At 37.4% G+C, this 18,997-nt stretch overlaps 1 protein-coding gene across 4 annotated transcripts in view; it reads left to right on the top strand.

The window, feature by feature from the left end:
- CBFB (core-binding factor subunit beta) overlaps window positions 1–18,997 on the top strand; it is a 60,277-nt gene that overhangs the window by 21,793 nt on the left and 19,487 nt on the right. For all 4 annotated transcript variants that reach the window (XM_035716453.2, XM_035716454.2, XM_025426410.2 and 1 more), the window contains one exon: window positions 12,641–12,757. In XM_035716453.2, coding sequence (XP_035572346.1) covers window positions 12,641–12,757 — 117 coding nt within the window. The remainder of the gene's footprint in view (window positions 1–12,640; window positions 12,758–18,997) is intronic.

Genomic DNA, 18,997 nt, shown 5'->3' with positions numbered 1-18,997 from the left:
TTCGATCCCGGGTCTCCAGGATCACGCCCTGGGCCAAAGGCAGGCGCTAAACCGCTGCGCCACCCAGGGATCCCTCATTTGTTTATTTTGAATCATAGAATGAAGATGGCACAACTAGTAAGCTATTTGGGGGGCAGGGGGAGGTATTCATATGTACATTATAGTCATACAAAGAGTTTATGATATTCTGGGCACTGTAGATTTAAGCATTGAATTGACTATCCAGTCTCTGTGTATTCTTTAGGGAAATAGTCTAATTTCACACTATCTGAAATACTTAGAAAACATTAATAATGAAGTTCATTAATGCCACTGTGGTTTAAGTGAACATATAAAGTCAGGAGTTCTAGGTGCTAACTTCTGCCACCTAACTTTGTGACCTTCTACAAGTGAATTATTTAATATCTCCTACTTTATTTACTTATTTATGTAATCTCTGTACCCAATGTGGAGTTTGAACCTAGGACTCCAAGATCAGGAGTCGCATGCCCTACTGAGTAAGCCAGCTGGTCACCCCAAGATCTCTCACTTTTAATTTCTTTTATTAAAAAATGAGCAAAGGACTTAAATAGACATTTCTCCAAAGATGAAATAGCCAATAAGCACATGAAAGATACTCAACATCACTAATCATTAGGGAATGCAACTACAATGAAAGATACTACCTTATACCCATTAGCATGGCTACTAGCCAAAAAAACAGAAAAGGGAGTCACCTAGGTGGCTTAGTCATTAGGGCGTCTGCCTTCAAGTGTGTTCAGTCCCGGGGGCAGGCCCACAAAAGCAGGCTTCCTGCTCAGCAGGGAATCTGCTTCTTCCTCCCCTTCCTCCTGACTCTTCTCTCTCTCTCTCTCTCTCTTTCATAAAATTAAAAAGAAAAAAATTTTAAACTCTAAAAAAAAAAAAAAAAAAAAAGCCAGGAAAGGTGTTGATGAGGATGAGAAACTGGAACCCTTGTGCAGCACTGGTGGGAGTGCAAAAGAGTACAACCACTGTGGAAAACAATATGGCGATTCCTTAAAAAATTACCAACAGAATTACCATATGATCCAGCAATTCCGCTTCTGGGTACTCACTTAAAAGAACTGAAAGCAGGATCTTTTTTTTTTTTTTTTTAATTTTTTTAAATTTTTATTTATTTATGATAGTTACAGAGAGAGAGAGAGGCAGAGACACAGGCAGAGGGAGAAGCAGGCTCCATGCACCGGGAGCCTGATGTGGGATTCGATCCCGGGTCTCCAGGATCGCGCCCTGGGCCAAAGGCAGGTGCCAAACCGCTGCGCCACCCAGGGATCCCCTGAAAGCAGGATCTTAAAGACATGGGTATACCCATGTTCATAGCAGCATTATTCACAATAGCTAAAACATAGAAATAATCCAAGTGTCCATTGACAGATGAATGGATAAGCAAAATGTGGCATCTTAACACACGAAGGAATATTATTGAGCCTTTTAAGGAAGGAAATTCTGCAATATGCTACATACTTAGGAATAAAATGATAAAAGCAAGGTAATAAATTGAATTATATTGAATTAATTGAATTGTTCTTTTGTTGTTGAGTTTTAGGCATCTGTTAACTTTGGATATGAATCCCCTAATAGATATACATAATTTGCAAATATTTTCTTCCACTCTGTGGGTTGCTATCTTTTTTTTTAAAGATTTTATTTATTTATTCATGAGAGACAGAGAGGCAGAAACATAGGCAGAGGGAGAAGCAGGCTCCATGCAGGAGCCTGATATGGGACTCAATCCCAGACCCCAGGATCACGCCCTGAGTGAAAGGCAGACGCTTAACCGCTAAGCCACCCAGGAGTCCCTGTGGGTTTCTTTTTTACTTTGTTAATAGTGTCTGTATTTTTCTAAAGATTTTATTTTATTTTATTTTTTTAAGTAATCTCTATGCCCAATGTGGCACTCAAACTCAACAGCCTGGAGGTCAGTAGTCACATGCTCTGCCAGCTGAGCCAACCAGGTGCCCCAGTAGTGTCTTTATTATTTTTTGTAAGATTTTATTTATTCATGAGAGATACACACAGAGAGGCAGAGAGAGAAGCAGGCTCCCCATGAGGAACCTGATGTGGTACTCCATCCCAGAACCCCGGGATCATGACCTGAGGTAGATGCTCAACCACTGAGCCACCCAGGCACCAGCTAATAGTGTCTTTAGATGCAGAAAATTTATAAATGTTCATAAAGTCCTATTTGTCTATGTTTTGTTGTTATCTGTGTCTTTGCTGTCATCTCCAAGAAATCATTGTCAGATCCAGTGTCATGAGGCTTTTATCCTATGTTTGCTTCTAAAAGTTTTATAATTTCAAAATAAAAAAATAAAGTTTTTAATTTTAGGCCTTAAATTTAGGTTTTTGATCCATTTTGAGTAAATTTTCATATATAGTGTATATAGTAAGAGTCCAACTTCATTCTTTCGCATCTGTATGTCCATTTTCCCAGCATTTGTTGAAAAGACTGTTCTGCCCCCATTGAATGGTCTTCACACCCTTATCAAAAATCACTTGACCATATACAAGAGGATTTATTTCTGCACTTTCTATTCTATCCCATCAATCCATATATTTGTCTTTATGCCAGCACTACACTTTTTGGCTACTGAAGCTTTGTAGTAAGTTTTGAAATCAGGAATTATGAGTTAAGTTTTGTTCTTTTTCAAGATTATTTTGACTTATTATGGTCCCTTGAGATTCCATATGAATTTTAAGATGGATTTTTCTATCTGGCAAACACTCCATTTATTGTGTGTGTGTATGTGTGTGTGTACACATACACAGTCTATTAATATTAAGTTCCAGGTACATTCTGAATTCATGTTATTTCTTTTTTGAACTGCAAGGAGTAGATTGGTAAGTCACATTAAATCACTCTAGAAGAAGCTGTTTTTCACACTTATATGCAACCCAGTTGTGATTCAGAGGCAAGTGAGATTGAATGACTTTCTTAGTGATTTATCCACCAGGCAAGCAGTTGACTGTGCATTTATGAATGGGGAGGAGGGATCCCTGGGTGGCGCAGCGGTTTGGCCCCTGCCTTTGGCCCAGGGCGCAATCCTGGAGACCCGGGATTGAATCCCACGTCGGGCTCCCAGTGCATGGAGCCTGCTTCTCCCTCTGCCTGTGTCTCTGCTTCTCTCTCTATGTGTGACTATCATAAAAACAAATAAATAAATAAATAAATAAATAAAAATAAAAATAAAATGAGGGGATCCCTGGGTGGCGCAGCGGTTTGGCGCCTGCCTTTGGCCCAGGGCGTGATCCTGGAGACCTGGGATCGAATCCCACGTCGGGCTCCCGGTGCATGGAGCCTGCTTCTCCCTCTGTCTGTGTCTCTGCCTCTCTCTCTCTCTGTGTGTGACTATCATAAATAAATAAAAAAAAATTAAAAAAAAAATAAAAAATTAAAATAAAATAAAATAAAATAAAATGAATGGGGAGGAGCATGTGGCTAAAGGAAGAGGAGTCAGAACCAAGTATCTTCTTTTTTTTTTTAAGATTTTATTTATTTATTCATAAGAGACAGAGAGACCAAGTATCTCCTAAAGGAATAGACTGCAGAAATGATTACAACTGAAAGACAGGGTGCGTACTTCATTAGCAGAATATCTTGTTTTCATTGGTGTGTGTGCCATCCCAGTATTAATGCATATCTGCTGGTTCATTGGTAAGAACAATTTTTCAGTTCTCTCAAAAAAGAGGCTTTTTTTCCCTTGCAAAGAAATCACTATGTAGAACATTGGTGGGAATGTGTGTGCAAACAGTGTTTCTGTGGTGCTCTCTGTGTTTCATAAGTTTTTTTTTTTTTTTTTTAAGATTGATTGATTGATTGATTTGAGACAGAGAATGAGAGAGTGAGAGCGGCAGAGACACAGGCAGAGGGAGAAGCAGGCTCCATGCACAGAGCTCGACATGCATGGGTCGACCCTGGATCTCCAGGATCACGCCCTGGGCTGAAGGCGGCGCTAAACCACTGAGCCACCCAGGCTGCCCTCATAAGTTTTATATATATTATCTTAACTAATTTTTACTATCATGTATAAAAAAGGTATTATTTAGCCCTGATTTTATATGTAAAGAATTGGAGGCTTATTAGCAAATTTAAATAATAATTTGTCTCAGACACACTGATAGAGCTAGAATTTAAACCGAGGTTTGATCTGACTCCAAAGCACATTTTTTCACTCTTCCTGGACTGTCTTGGGGCTAAGAATAGTGATAATATGCCTTTTCTTTTGAAAGTAATTACAGTTGGGGCACCTGACTGGCTCAGTCAGAAGAGCATGTGGCTCTTGATCTTGAGATTGTGCTTGAACTAGTCCCACATTGGACGTAGAGCTTACTTAAAAAAATATATTATTTTAAAAAATTAATAAAAATTATTATAGTTGATTTTCATTATTTAGTAGTTACCTTGTATAAAGTGGCTGCAGACCCTGAATTAGTGAGTACTGAACAGTTTCTTCCGGAGATGTTACAGTTAGGTTCCTGCAAGCCCCTGGTCACAACATTTTCCTCTGCCAACAAATACATAATCTTGTTTCATGTGTATTTCTGTTTAAGGACAACTTGTTTAATATATATTGTTGGTTCATTAACATTGAACAACAATAAAATGTTGACCGCTAGATTATTTCTAATCTTTTGCCATCATAAAAAAAAAAAAACCCTATGGATGAGCATCCTTGTAATCAAATATTTTGTGTACATCTTTGATTAAATTTTAGGATATATTCATAGACATGACATTGTTGAGTCCAAGGAAAATTCACAGTTACTGCCAAAAAATGCCTTCCCAGTATTGTTAACTGGTTCACACTCCCCCCTCTGGCAATGTAGTAGAACTTTGGCTTTTCGCCTCATAGACATTAAATTTTTTTATATTTGTTTAGAGATTGATATAGTTATCTTGTTTTAATTTAATAGATGTTAGTGGAAATTTTTTTCATAGTTTTTAGACATTTTGTTTCAAACTTTTTTCATTTTAATTTTAAATTCTTTTTTTTTCAAGATTTTATTTATTTACTCATGAGAGACACAGAGAGAGAGGTAGAGACATAGGCTGAGGGAGAAGCAGGCTCCCTGTGGGGAACCTGATGCAGGACTTGATCCCAGGACCCCAGATCACCACCTGAGACAAAGGCAGATGCTACCCAGGTGCCCCTAAACCCATTTTTCTTAAATAGCCAGTTTTCTCATTGCCACTGGTTAAATAATATATCCTTTTATCCTTGATTTGAAATGTTGCCTTTTTCATTTATTAAAGACTTATATACTTGGGTTGTTTTTATTTTAAGATTTTATTTGACAGTGTACAAACCCGGAACAGCAGGCAGAGGGAGAGGGGGAAGCAGTGTCCCTGCTGATCAGGGAGTCTGCCATGACTGTGACCACAGGGCTCAATCCCAGACCCTGGGATAATGACCCAAGCCAAGGCAAGTTACTTAACTGACTGAGCCACCCAGGCATCCCCTTGGTTTCATTTTTGATTATTTGTTTATTCCAGTATGTTTTTTCTGACAGCCATAGCACCAGTACAGGGGTACTGATTGCGTTACTACATGTTTTAATATCCTAAAGGGCAGAAAATACTTTCTAATACTTTCTTTCTTTTGTATGAACTGTAGACTTAATTCTCAAATTCCAGAAACATTATTTTGAGATTTCATTGGAATTTTATTAAAAGAGTTACTTTGGGGTAAATTGGCACTTGAAGTCTTACTATTACAGAGTATCACATTTTGCTAGTTATTCAAATTGTTTGTTTTTCAAAAATTAGGTATTTTCTTCTTACAGAGTCTGCATGTTTCTTATAAAATTCATTCGTAGTAGTTGATACTTTTATTGATGTTCTAAAATATTCTTTTTTCCGTCTTATTTTCTAAAGAGTTACTTGTGTTATTAGAAAGTTGGTTTTTTGGGATGCCTGGGTGGCTCAGTGGTTGAGTGTCCACCTCTAGCCCAGGGCCTGATACTGGAGAGCTGGGATCGAGTCCCATGTCGGGCTCCCAGCATGGAGCCTGCTTCTCCCTCTGCCTGTGCCTCTGCCTTTCTCTCTCTCTCTCTCTCTCTCTCTGTGTCTCTCATGAATAAATAAATAAAATCTTTAAAAAAAAAAAGAAAGTTGGTTTTTGTATATTGTTTTTTATAACCAGCTACCTTATTGAATTCATTAATTCATTTGGTTTTTCCATTGAGTATTTTGGATTTTTCAGGTAGGTAATCTTCAGTCACATTTATATGCAAATTTGTTAGAATTACAGTCTTCAAAAGGAGGTTGGAAAGCTGATGGATTCAGACTTCTTACATTTATCATTGGTGCATTCCATTAACCTTAAGAGTTGAGTGAGTCCAACTTAAATATAAGAGGTGAATATAATACTTAAAGCTCTTTTTTTAAATTTATTCAGCTCTTTCTCAGTAAAGACTATTAATTGATATGGGAATCTCTTTTGGGTAGTAGGAGGTACATGTTTTTAAAATTACTGGTATACTCCTACCACCCTGTATGTAATACCCTACACAAAATAATAGGTAGTAATGTTTGTTGAATAGGTAGATATTTTCAAATTGAAATTAGAGGGAAGCTGCAAGAAATCATTTCTAAATTCCAACTCTATTTCTGGTCTTTTTTAAAAGATTTTATTTATTCATTCATGAGAGACAGAGAGAGAGGCAGAGATACAGGCAGAGGGAGAAGCAGGCTCCATGCAGGGAATACGGGACTGGGTCCCGGGACCCCAGGATCACACCCTGGGCCGAAGGGAAGTGCCCAACCACTGAGCCACCCAGGCGTCCCTATTTCTGCTCTTCTAAAAATCATTATTCAAATATTTACTGAGCACTTAAGGAGCTGGTCATTCCCTCTTACTATTTTTTCTAATAACTGAATTTCTAGATTAGAGTCACAAGTGTTTAAGCTCCAGCAATTGATTACAGAGAAGTGAAATATTCTTTCCAATTGAAATGGGTTTTTGAAGGTGAAGTATCTGTTTCTGTTTTTGTTAATAGCTTTGACACTTAGTGTCTATCTATATTGATTTTACGGCTCAACACTCCTGTGCATGGGAATGTTGTTTGCAAATCTATTTTTCTATCTAACTATTTTGAAATTATTTTCTTTAGAACCTCTCAGAAAAGACAGCTCTTTCTGCTCTTCTGTTGTGGCCTCAATTTCTATTCTCAGTGCAGCTACCTAGGAGCTAGAAACACTAAACTTCTATAAATATATAATATTGTAGAAGAAAGGGCAATTGAGGATGCCACTGCTTACTCCAAATTTAGATATTCTCAGAATAAGTAGACTCCAGACTCTCAGAGATAGAACTGTTTTTGTGCATGTTGATAAATGAGAAGGCTGTGTTTTCTTATACCCTTTTTCTGACATTTATGTTTCAAAACACAGGTAACTAATTTTTACCTATTTAGGAAGTTTAGTCCATTTACTAAATGAAAGATATTTATCATCTCCCAGGCTCTGTGCTACAAAGATCTTGGTGTCTATGCGGGAAGAGAAGAATGAAGTTTTTACTGTCATGATTGAATCCTTTTTGCTTTGTACACCCTTTTGACAATCTGATGAAAGTAGTGGACTTTTGGGCAGCCCCGGTGGCGCAGCGGTTTAGCGCCGCCTGCAGCCGAGGGCATGATCCTGGAGTCCCGGGATCGAGTCCCACGTCAGGCGCTCTGCATGGAGCCTGCTTCTCCCTCTGCCTGTGTCTCTGTCTCTCTCTCTCTCTGCATCTCTATGAATAAATAAATAAATAAAATTTAAAAAAAAAAGAAAGTAGTGGACTTTTGTAGAAAAACGCACATGGATAGGCTCAAACAAACATGTAAATTTTTACATAGAATTCAAGATGTTTCTAGTCTTTGAAATTTAGCCATAAACCCAAGTCCCTGGAAGTTCTCTGAACTCCAGACTAAGAACTCCTACCTTAAATAAAAGCATTGCTAAAAGTTGTGAGTGACCTAAGATCCTGTAACACAATATTTAGATATCTGATGCATCCAACAAAGGGGAAGTTTCCTTGGGGGCCTATAACTTAACCTTTAGCCACTAAGTTCCTTAAACGTTTTTCTCTCTCCACTGGCTATTCATAGCTGACTCTGCTAGGTTCTTTTCTTCTACCCAGCATATAAAAGTTGGATTTCCTGAGTTCTTCCTGGGCCTCCTTCTTTTCTTCTATTTTTTTTTTTTTGCTTGGGGAATCTCTTTCTCTCCTTTGAAGTTAAATACCACTGTATTATTGATGGCTGCCAGTTCTTTTTTTTTTTTAAGATTGTTTTTATTCATGAGAGACCCAGAGAGAGAGAGAAAGAGAGGGAGAGAGAGAGAGAGAGAGAGGCAGAGACACAAGCAGAGGGAGAAGCAGGTTCCATGCAGGGAGCCTGACGTGGGACTCGATCCTGGGTCTTCAGCATCACACCCTGGGCTGAAGGCAGCGCTAAACTGCTGAGCCACCCAGGCTACCCAATGGCTTCCAGATTTATCATCAGCTCATATCTTCTCAGAGTACTAGAATCCTATATGCAACTGTCTACTCAAAAATCTATTTACGTATCTTACAGATATCACCTGTGTAACAGAAAAACATTAATATAGATACTTTTATAATAGCTTTGTTGAAATAAAATTCATATACCACAAAATTTATGCTTTTAGAGTATAAATTCAGGGATTTTTAGTGTATTCACAGAGTTACGCAACCATTACTACTCTTTTTTTTAAAAAAATATTTATTTATTCATGAGAGACACAGAGAGAGAGAGGTAGAGACACAGGCAGAGGGAGAAGCAGGCTCCATGCAGGGAGCCTGATGTGGAACTTGATCCCGGGTCTCCAGGATCACGCCCTGGGCTGAAGGCGGCTCTAAACCCCTGAGCCACTCGGGCTGCCCTCCATTACTACTCTTTAATTCCAAAACATTTTCATCGCCCCAGAAGGAAATACTGTACTGTTAGCAATCATTCATTCCCCCCTGCCCTCTGCCCCTGAGTTTTACCTACTACTCTCCTTTCTTGTTTCTCTCTGTATTTGCCTGTTCTGGACATTGAAAATAAATGGAATCATGTGGTATGTGGCCTTTTTTGGTTTCTTTTCACTTAGCATGATGTTTTCAAGATTTATCCACGTTCTAGCATATATCAATACTTTATTTCTTTTTATGGTGAATAGTATTCCAGTATGTGGATAATGCCACAGTTGATAGCATATATATATGTTCTTGCTGAAGCTCTACTGCTACAGTGATGTGGTGTTTAAAGCTATCGAATGAGAAAATAAGGTGGTGATATGCATAATTTGGATTGAATATAATATCACACTTAACATTTAGAGCTTGATGTGACTAAAAATTATGTAATACTAACTTTTATCTTATTTTCAAAATAATACTTTCTCTGATGTCTCACATTCTCTGATACTTTACTTTTGGAAAGATAAGCAGGCTCTTTTGTTGTTTCTGTATGTGATTAGCTAAATTTGTTTTAATCCTTCTGAAGGCCTTATAGAACACATTTTGTGTAAAATATGTAATTATCTTTGGACAATGAGTTTAATCCCCAGGTCACATTCTAATAATTTTCTTTTCACAGTTGGAAATAAGGCATTATTTTCAGTGAAAGTTATCTTAGTGTTTAAATGACATTATTAAATTACATTACAAAGTGCCAAACTGTTAAGAGACAGGATTTTTATTTTCTTCATACTTTGAGGTTAGGTATTCATGAATGTATGAAGGTACCAAACATTTGAAGATCTACACATAAAACTTTATTTGAATGTGAATATCTAACTAAATCACCAGGATCATCTAAATATTATTTAACATTAGGATTCCAGGCACAGGCCTTGACTAAGAACTGTAGTCACTCTCTGAATACATTTAGGAATTTCACAAAGCAGATCAGTAAAAAAAAAACAACAACAACAACAAAAAAAAGCAGATCAGTGGTTTTCTTTGTCCTGAGAAGATTTTTATAAAGAAGTAATGATGGGGCACCTGGGTGGCTCAGTGGTTGAGCATCTGCTTTTGGCTCAGGTCGTGATCCGGGGGTCCTGGGATTGAGTCCTGCATCAGACACACCACAGGGACCCTTCTTCTCCCTCTGTCTGTGTCTCTGCCACTCTCTGTGTCTTTCATGAATAAATAAAAATAAAATCTTAAAAAAAAAAAAAAAGGTAATGAATGGGCTTTTTAAAAATTTAGGAATTTCATAAAGAAAGTATTTTTGATTATCAAATTAATATGAATATACTTGATTCTAAATGATATAAATCACTGATGAAGAATATGTAATCTGATCATGAAGTTGACTTTTGCTGTTAAAATTGAAGAATTCTCTTCATGATTAGCATGAGAATTTGAAATAATGGAATATTTTGTAGGTGAAATGTTACACCTCACTCTGGCACCCTACTCCTGCTGAGAAGAGTAGGTAGAGATCTTGACTAGAAGATATGTTAAGTGGAGTTATATAGATAAGCAACGAAGAGAGGGGTATTGTTTTTAGGTTTTGTGAGTTGTTGAAAATGAGGTCGTCAGAGTCACTTGTTTGATGAAGTGCACATTTAGTAGTTTTAAATTCACAATGTGGAAGAGAATGAGCACTTATCAGAACAGAAGGAAATGTGTGGTTAAACGGTTTCATCTGTAACTGTAGACTATTTCCCTTGGTCCAAATGGGAGGAGAAATGGAACCTTGTGTTTTGGGCTTTTTTCCCCATTATAAATAGAAATTAGTTCAGTGTGGAGCCCTTACCAGGAAAAAAAGGTTGCATTTAGGAGTAGAGGAGAATGACAAAAATGTGTGTTAAGATGGCATAAATCCTGTAGGTTTTATGTTACAGGTGTCTCAATTGTAATTTTTTGAGCATATTTATAATTATCGACAATCGATTATTCTTACTAAACCTCTCTAAAAACAAGATTACCCCAAGATTGTTGAAGAAACTGCTGAGTTGAATAAAGAAAAAGGGTAATGCTTCCAGCTTTTTCTCAAAATGAAGACTGTCTTAACCAATTTTATATAATTTCAGTTAATAAATACTAATTTTAGCTCACAGAAGCATTTAGATTATCCAAATAAAATATATCTAGTACAAATAAAGAACCTTATTTATAAAGATATATTTGATAATATGGAGTCTTGAAGAGTCATGGAAGTCCTGCTTCCTTTGCGTCTAAAAAATCTTTTGTTAAGGCATAAAATAATAAATATCTATGCTGATTTTTATCCTGAAGCCCATGTTAAATGAGATAAAGGAGACCTAAAATAACAATGTTTTTCCCTAAAGTTACTGTTAGGATAGGAGAGTATTAGGATGAGGGGAGAGTATAAGAATTGTCATAAATTTCTTTTTTTTTTTTAATTTCTTATATTTCTTATTGTAAAATAAAATTTTCACATTAAGATGATAGTATTTGTACATTTCCTTCCTTGATAGATCCTTAATGGCTCTTGAGAACAGTTAGACTTCCAGGCACTATGGGAATTTGGTGATTGAAAATGAAACTCGCTTGAATTTAAAAAACAAACCTAAAGTGACTTTTGCTCTAGAATTACTTATTTATACTTACTTGGTAGATAATGGTATATATGCCGCCGAAGCAAGCACATTAATGGTAAATAAATATTATATCAGTTAAGTTTCTTTGGTTAAAAACAGTAGACATCAAGTATGGCCAACCACCTATAGTAAAAAAAGAAAAAGAAAAAAAAGCAGCATTACTTCACGGGAAGCTATGAGATAGCTATAGAACTGAAGGGAAGTATGAAGAGCCTGACCCTGGGTAGCTCCAGAGATCCAAACACAGGGAAACTCTCTTTAGGGGGTGTGTGCTCTCTTTAGGGGCTAGTAAATTCCATTTGTTTTCAGTCCTTTTATCTTTTAACCCAAAGTTCAGAAATCAAGGCAAAATATTTGATTGTCCTGGCTTTAGCTGGCGGAGCAATGATATCTATTTCAAGTTATCATTTTACTACAGCTTTTACAATATCTGTGTAACTTTGTTTTATTTTTTTTTTAAGATTTTTATTTATTTATTCATGAGAGACACAGAGAGAGGGAGAAGCAGGCTCCATGCAAGGAGCCCGACATGGGGTTCGATCCTAGAACCCCAGGATCGCACCCTGGGCCAAAGGCAGGTGCTTAACTGCTGAGCCACCCAGGGATCCCATAACTTTGTTTTAAAAACAATTTGAAAGAATTTGTGATTAGAAATAAAGTACTGGTAAACCAGATTAACTTAATTTATATTTGGTCAGAGGCTCTGGTTTATATACTTTCCTACACTTTTTTAAAGAATGTATTTATTTATTTTAGAGAGAGCATGAGCAGGGGTGGGGAGGCAGAAGGAGAGAGAGAATCCCAGGCAGCTTCCCTGCTGAGCCGGGAGCCTGATGCAGGGCTCTGTCCCATGACCCGGAGATCGTGACCTGAGCCGAAAGCAAGAGTTGAACACTCAACTGAATAAGCCACGCATATGCCCCTACAATTCTTAATTTTATAATTGTATTCATTTTTCCCCCCTAAGAAAGCCACAGGTTTTCTTAGTAAGCTTATTCTTCATTTTATGTGTGTGTGATGGCTTATCATTGGTTTTCATCCTTCTTTTCTGTGTCTTAGGTGTATTTGAAGGCTCCCATGATTCTGAATGGAGTCTGTGTTATCTGGAAAGGCTGGATTGATCTCCAGAGACTGGATGGTATGGGCTGCCTGGAGTTTGATGAGGAACGAGCCCAGGTAGGGTGATATCAGGATCTACTGAGCATGGTCTCTTTCTAATTTTACCTTCATCCGTGCATCTATTTTACCCCGTCCTTAAGAGTAAGTATAAAAAGTCTCATGTTCAAGTGGTATTGAGGAATCCTGGAATCCCATTCTGGTTCTAGTTTGGGGAAAGTTTTTCTTTCAGTGGTTCTCAATTTGATGGGACTATTCTTGTCTGCTCAGGGAGGCACTTCAAAGTCCAGTAAATGGTTCTGTTTAACATTTGTTCTTGATCTTCAGAACATTATCATGGGGAAAGACAGTTCAGAATAAAATGTAGCATTTCTGGAGTGGATCGGTGAGGAGTTTGGCAAATCCTCTCCCAGAAAGCAGTGATTAAACTGGACAAAATTGTTTAAAAAAAAAATTAAGGTCTCTGGAAATTTACTAAAGGCCATACATTGAGAGGTGTTTATTCATACAAAGCTATTGAATTTCGGTAAGGACCTGATAGTCTCTGGCATTTTAGTCAGTAGGACTTCCATCCCTTCCCTCAGCTCTGGTCCCTCAGGTTAGGCAAGCAGGAAAAGCCATGGAGACTGGCAGTTCTACTGTCCTGTCAGAAGGAGCTGACTTTATTTAGAATGGTGCTTGAAAAAATTCATACCCAGGGATGTTATGTTCCTGGCAAATGCTCCAGAAAGGCAAATGATGCAGGAACCAATGAAATGGCAGATTAGCCAGATACTTAACAGAGAAATCTAGGGAAACAGGTCACTAATGTGGGCCCTATTAAAATCACACATACTTCTTACGGTCCAGAAGACTATGTGCATGTGTAAGGCTGTACCTGCTCAAGCGAGAACAAAGAAGGCCCTTTCAGGCTACTAGTGTACACAGAGTAGAATGATAAAATCCTCGCACTTTGAAAGTATTCAAGCTGCACACAGATCCAATAACAAAAGACAGAAGCCTGCTAGCTCCAGGTGTTTAAGTGAAACCCCTGAACAGGCATTGGCTGACCATTAAGTTATGTTGACCCAGGGCAACCCCCTAGAAAGCTAGGCCTAACCACAAAACAAAGCTAGGCAGTGATACCAGAGGCTGCACATTGCTGGGGAAACAAATTCTACAGAATTAGTCCAGGTTAAAAAAAAAAAAAAAAGTCTAGGTAAGTCATTAAGCAGAAAGATTAGAAACAGCAACAACACAGCAGAGCCAGGAGTCAGTTACTACAGAGGCAGGAGTTCAGAGTTACTACAGCATATTGTCTAAAATCTCCCGTTTTCAACCAAAAATGTAGACATGAAAATATTACTGATATTCAGGGGGAAAGCAGCCAATAGAAACTTTGAAGGAGCGCCCCAGTGTTGGTTCTTAGTGACAAAGGCTTAAAAGCAGTTATTTATTAGTACATTCAAAGAATTAAAGGAAGATTCTTCCTTTAAATAATTAATGGAAAATTGTAATGACAATGACTTATCAAATGGAGAATATCAACAAAGATCACTCAACAGCAGATTTGAACTGGCAGAAGAAAGAAGTAGTGAATTTGAACATAGATTTTTAGAAATTATCCAGTCTGAAGAACAGAAAGAAAAACAAAATAATCTCAGAGACCTATGGAATAGCAACACGCATACCAGATATGTACATGTAGTGGAAGTTTTCAGAAGAAGGGAGAAAGAGGGAGAAAGTTTTAAGAAATAATAACTGATGAAAACTTCCAAATTGATTGAAAATATTCATCTCCATCTCCTAGAAGTTCAGTGAACTTCAAGAAGTAAAAATGAAGAAATCCACACCTAGATGCATCACAGTCAAATTTTGAAAAACAAAGAATCTCAAAAGCAATAAAAAGGACTCATCGCATGCAAGGGAGCCAGAGTAAGATTAACAGCTGACTTGTCTTTTAAAATTGTGGAAGCCAGAAGGTAGTGGGATGAAAATGACACTCAAAATGCTAAATGAACTTAGTAAAAATATCCAGTCATTAGTAGGTATTGATTTCCCTCGATTTTTCTATAATAATCCCCTTAATAAAATTAAAATAATGACAAGAATAAAAAAGAGCTCTTTTGTTGTTGTCTCTTCCTCTGCTCTCCATATATGGAAATGTGAGAAAATTCTTATCCAGACATCAAAACCCAAAACCTTCCTAATAAAAAAAAAAATCAAAATTAAAGTTCTTGAGGCACCAGACTAGCTGGTAGAACAGGCAGCTCTTGATCTTGAGGTCGTGAGTTCAAGCCCCATGTTGGATTTGGAGACTACTTTTAAAATGAATGAATGAATGAATGAACGAACGAATAAATACGTACATCTGTACATATGTACCAAAATTAAAATTCTTTTTTTTTTTTTTTAAGGATTTTATTTATTGGGATCCCTGGGTGGCGCAGCCGTTTGGCGCCTGCCTTTGGCCCAGGGCGCGATCCTGGAGACCCGGGATTGAATCCCACGTCGGGCTCCCAGTGCATGGAGCCTGCTTCTCCCTCTGCCTGTGTCTCTGCCTCTCTCTCTCTCTCTCTCTCTGTGACTATCATAAATAAATAAAAATTTTAAAAAAAGGATTTTATTTATTTATTCATGAGAGACACAGAGAAAGAGAGAGGGGCAGAGACACAGGCAGAGGAAGAAGCAGGCTCCATGCAGGAAGCCCAATGTGGAACCCGAGCCCAGGACTCCGGGATCATGCTGTGAGCCAAAGGCAGATGCTCAACCACTGAGCCACCCAGGCATCCCCAAAATTAAAATTCTTAAGAAAGAATCCCTGCTACCTTGATTTCCATGGGTATAAGGAGCCACTAACTTTTTTCAGAAAAACAATAAATAATCCCCAGTTTAGGAGGCTGTTTCTGTAAAAAGTGATAACAGCAGATTAAATTTACATGTAAAATATCAGATTTATTGATTTCTAAAACTGAAACATTTTATTAAAATGATAAAGTTTTACATTTAACCCACAGAATTTTCCATACCTAGAATTTTCTTTTTTTTTTTTTTTTAATTTTTATTTATTTATTCATGAGAGACAGGAGTGGGGAGAGAGAGAGAGAGAGGCAGAGACACAGGAAGAGGGAAAAGCAGGCTCCATGCAGGAGCCTGACGTGGGACTCGATCCCAGGATCACACCCTGGGCTGAAGGCGGCACTAAACCGCTGAGCCACCCAGCCTGCCCCATACTTAGAATTTTCTAAGTCTTGTTGCCCCAGTCTATAAATCGAGCTTTATCACTACAAAGTTAGTACTACCTTTGGTGATAGTAAACTAATACAATAATAGGTCTCACATAATAAAGCAGGGGACTCCAAAATGAGGTTCTAAGAGTGGGGTCCTGATAGGATAGGGTTAGTGTCCTGACAAGAAGAGATGCTTAAGAGAGCTTGCTCATTCTCTCTCTCTCTCTCTCTCTCTCTTTTTCTCCTGTATGAGGACAGTATTCTCAGATGCTGAGAATACCTGAGGTGTATCTGCTGAGTATACCTCAGATGCTGAGGTATCTGGTACCTGGTAAACTAAGAGATAAATAGTATGATCACAATTCCATTTTAATTAAGTTTGTGGGTATTTCAGCTGAAGTAGTTTCACCAGTATTGTCTTTCTGCCTTTGTTCAGAGTACTTTTGACAAATGTTGGCAAGAATGTGGAACAACAGTTGATGTGTTGGTATGTAAAATTGACACATTTGGAAAATTGGCAATACATACTAAAACGGCAAATTACATACACCTGTGATCCAGCAATTCTAGTCTAAGTCATGATATGCAAAGGGAATGAATACATGTATTCCTCAAGAGATATATACTGGGCATTTGTAGCAATATCATTAGTAAATAGCCAGAAACTGCAAACTGCTTAAATGCCAATTAGCAGTAGAATGAATAAATTGCTCATTCACACAAAGAAATACAGTGATAATGAAAAACTACAAAAGAAACCTACAAACTAGCACACCAATATGGATGGACTTCACAAATATATTGTACCCAAAAAGTACATGCTGTATGAATCCATTCTTCTGAAAGTACAGAAATAGCCAAGACTTAATTATTTTTAGAAATAAGGATAATGGTTTATCCTTGATGGAGGAGGGTAGGTGCTGGAATGGAACAGAAGGAAATTTGTGAGATACTGTTACTGTTCTGGTTCTTTCTATGGATTCTAGTTCCAAAGAAAGTTTGGTTTGTGGAAATTCATCAGGCTGTAATTTAGGACAGTGTGCCTGGTAAAATTCAGGTGTGAACCACATAATATATTTTAAGTTTTTCTAGAAGCCACATTAAAAAAAAATTAAAAGAAGCAATTATATTTAATTTTTATATAATATTTTGTTTAACTCAGTATATCCAAAATATCATACTTGGACATAAAATTAATATAAAAATTAACTGTTCTATCTCACATTTTTTTCTTTACAAGTACTTGAAATCTCATGTTTATTGTCCATGTACAGACTCAGACTAGCTGTTTTTTTGTTTTTTTTTTTAGATTGATTGATTGATTGATTTGAGAGAAAGAGTGAGTAGGGGAGGGGCAGAGTAAGAGAATCCTCCAGCAGACTCCCCGCTGAGTGAGGAGCCCGATGTGGGGCTCAATCTAATCATCCTGAGATTGTGACCTGAGCCAAAACCAGGAGTTTGTCAGATGCGTAACCAACTGAGCCACCCAGGCACTTCCAGACTAGCCACATTAAAAGTGTGTAGTAGTCACATGTGGCTAGTTGTTACCATATTGGACAGGAAAGCCTTGTGTACTCTTGTAGATATAATACACTATAATAAAATGTTTTAAAAGTTTATCATAAGTGAATATAACTCTGAATAGAATTGTAGAAAACAAATCATGTTTGCTGATTGTATTTTCATCTTTCAGTTCCTTTTTTGTAATTTGTAGGGATAAAACTCAATGTCTTTATGCTTTTGGTTTTCAATAATTGGGACTCTGAAAGTTTAAAAATCAAATTTTTGGCATTTCACCATTGGATACTTTAATCAGAGACTTCAAACTAATTTTGAACAAAGCTTAAGTGAGTCTTCAATTACCATGAAAAGATCAATGCCATTTTAGGAACTTATATTGATTTCAGAGAAATTCTTCAAAGGCTCAAATTATTTAAAATCCAAAGTGTGGGCATATTGTCCTGATGAATTTTTTGTATTCCACATCAGTTTTGTCACAGCATTTTGTAGTTCAAAATGTACTTTGTAGATACATAAATATATTTCTAATTTATACAACTGTAACTTCTAAAAAAGAAGATAGGCAGACTATCTTCTTTTGATACAGTTATGAATTACATGTGCCACATCTTGTTCCTAATAAATTTTTATTTCATGGTTTTTAAATTTATTTATTTATTTATTTATTTATTTATTTATTTATTTATTTATTTATTTGAGAGGAGGAGAGCTTGTATGTATGCATTACGGTGGAGAAGGGGGCAGAGGAAGAGAGAGAATCCCAAGCAGAGTCCTTGCTGAGCACAAAGCCCAAGGCAGGTTAATCCCCATCCCACGACTGGGAGATCATGACCAGAGCCAAAACCAAGAGCCAGAGACCCAACTGACTGAGTCATCCAGGTGCTCCTTTGTTTCATAGTTTTTAAAAATTCACTGAGAATGTTACTTTTTTTTTTTTTTTTTTTTTTTTTTTTAAGAGAAAGAGCTACTAGAGCAAGGAGGGGCAGAGGGAGAGATAGAATCTTAAGTAGGTTCCATGCCGAGCCCGGAGCCCAACTTGGGACTGGATCTCACAACGCTGAGATCATAACCTGAGCCAAAATCAAGAGTCAGATACTTAACTGACGAGCCGGCCAGACACACAGAGAGAGAGGCAGAGAGATACAGGCAGAGGGGGAAGCAGGCTCCATTCAGGGAGCCCTATGCAGGACTCGATCACTCCCCGAGCCAAAGGCACTCAACCCCTGAGCCTCCCAGGCATCTCCAGGAATGTTACTTCTTATACATTATGTGTTCCACCAGCATTTGTATTTGTATTATCAATATAAGAGCTAATAATTTTATCTTCACTATTGTACTTTTTAGATTAATTGGCTTTGGCAGTCACAAAAAAAGATGTTTCAGGGGCCATGCTTGCTTAATCAGTGGAGCACCTGACTCTTGATCTTACAGGTTGTATGTTGGGCCCTATGTTAGGTGTAGAGATTACTTAAATATAAAATCTTTTTTAAAAATTTCACCTTTAGTGTAATGACCTTTCAAAAGTTTAATTTTGGTTATATAATCAAGTTAGAAAAATTGAACCAGGGGT

Source organism: Canis lupus, chromosome 5, assembly GCF_003254725.2.
Source record: "Canis lupus dingo isolate Sandy chromosome 5, ASM325472v2, whole genome shotgun sequence".
NCBI lineage: Eukaryota > Metazoa > Chordata > Mammalia > Carnivora > Canidae > Canis > Canis lupus.
Note: the sequence above shows the minus strand (reverse complement) of the source record. Positions and strands in the feature narration are given on the sequence as shown.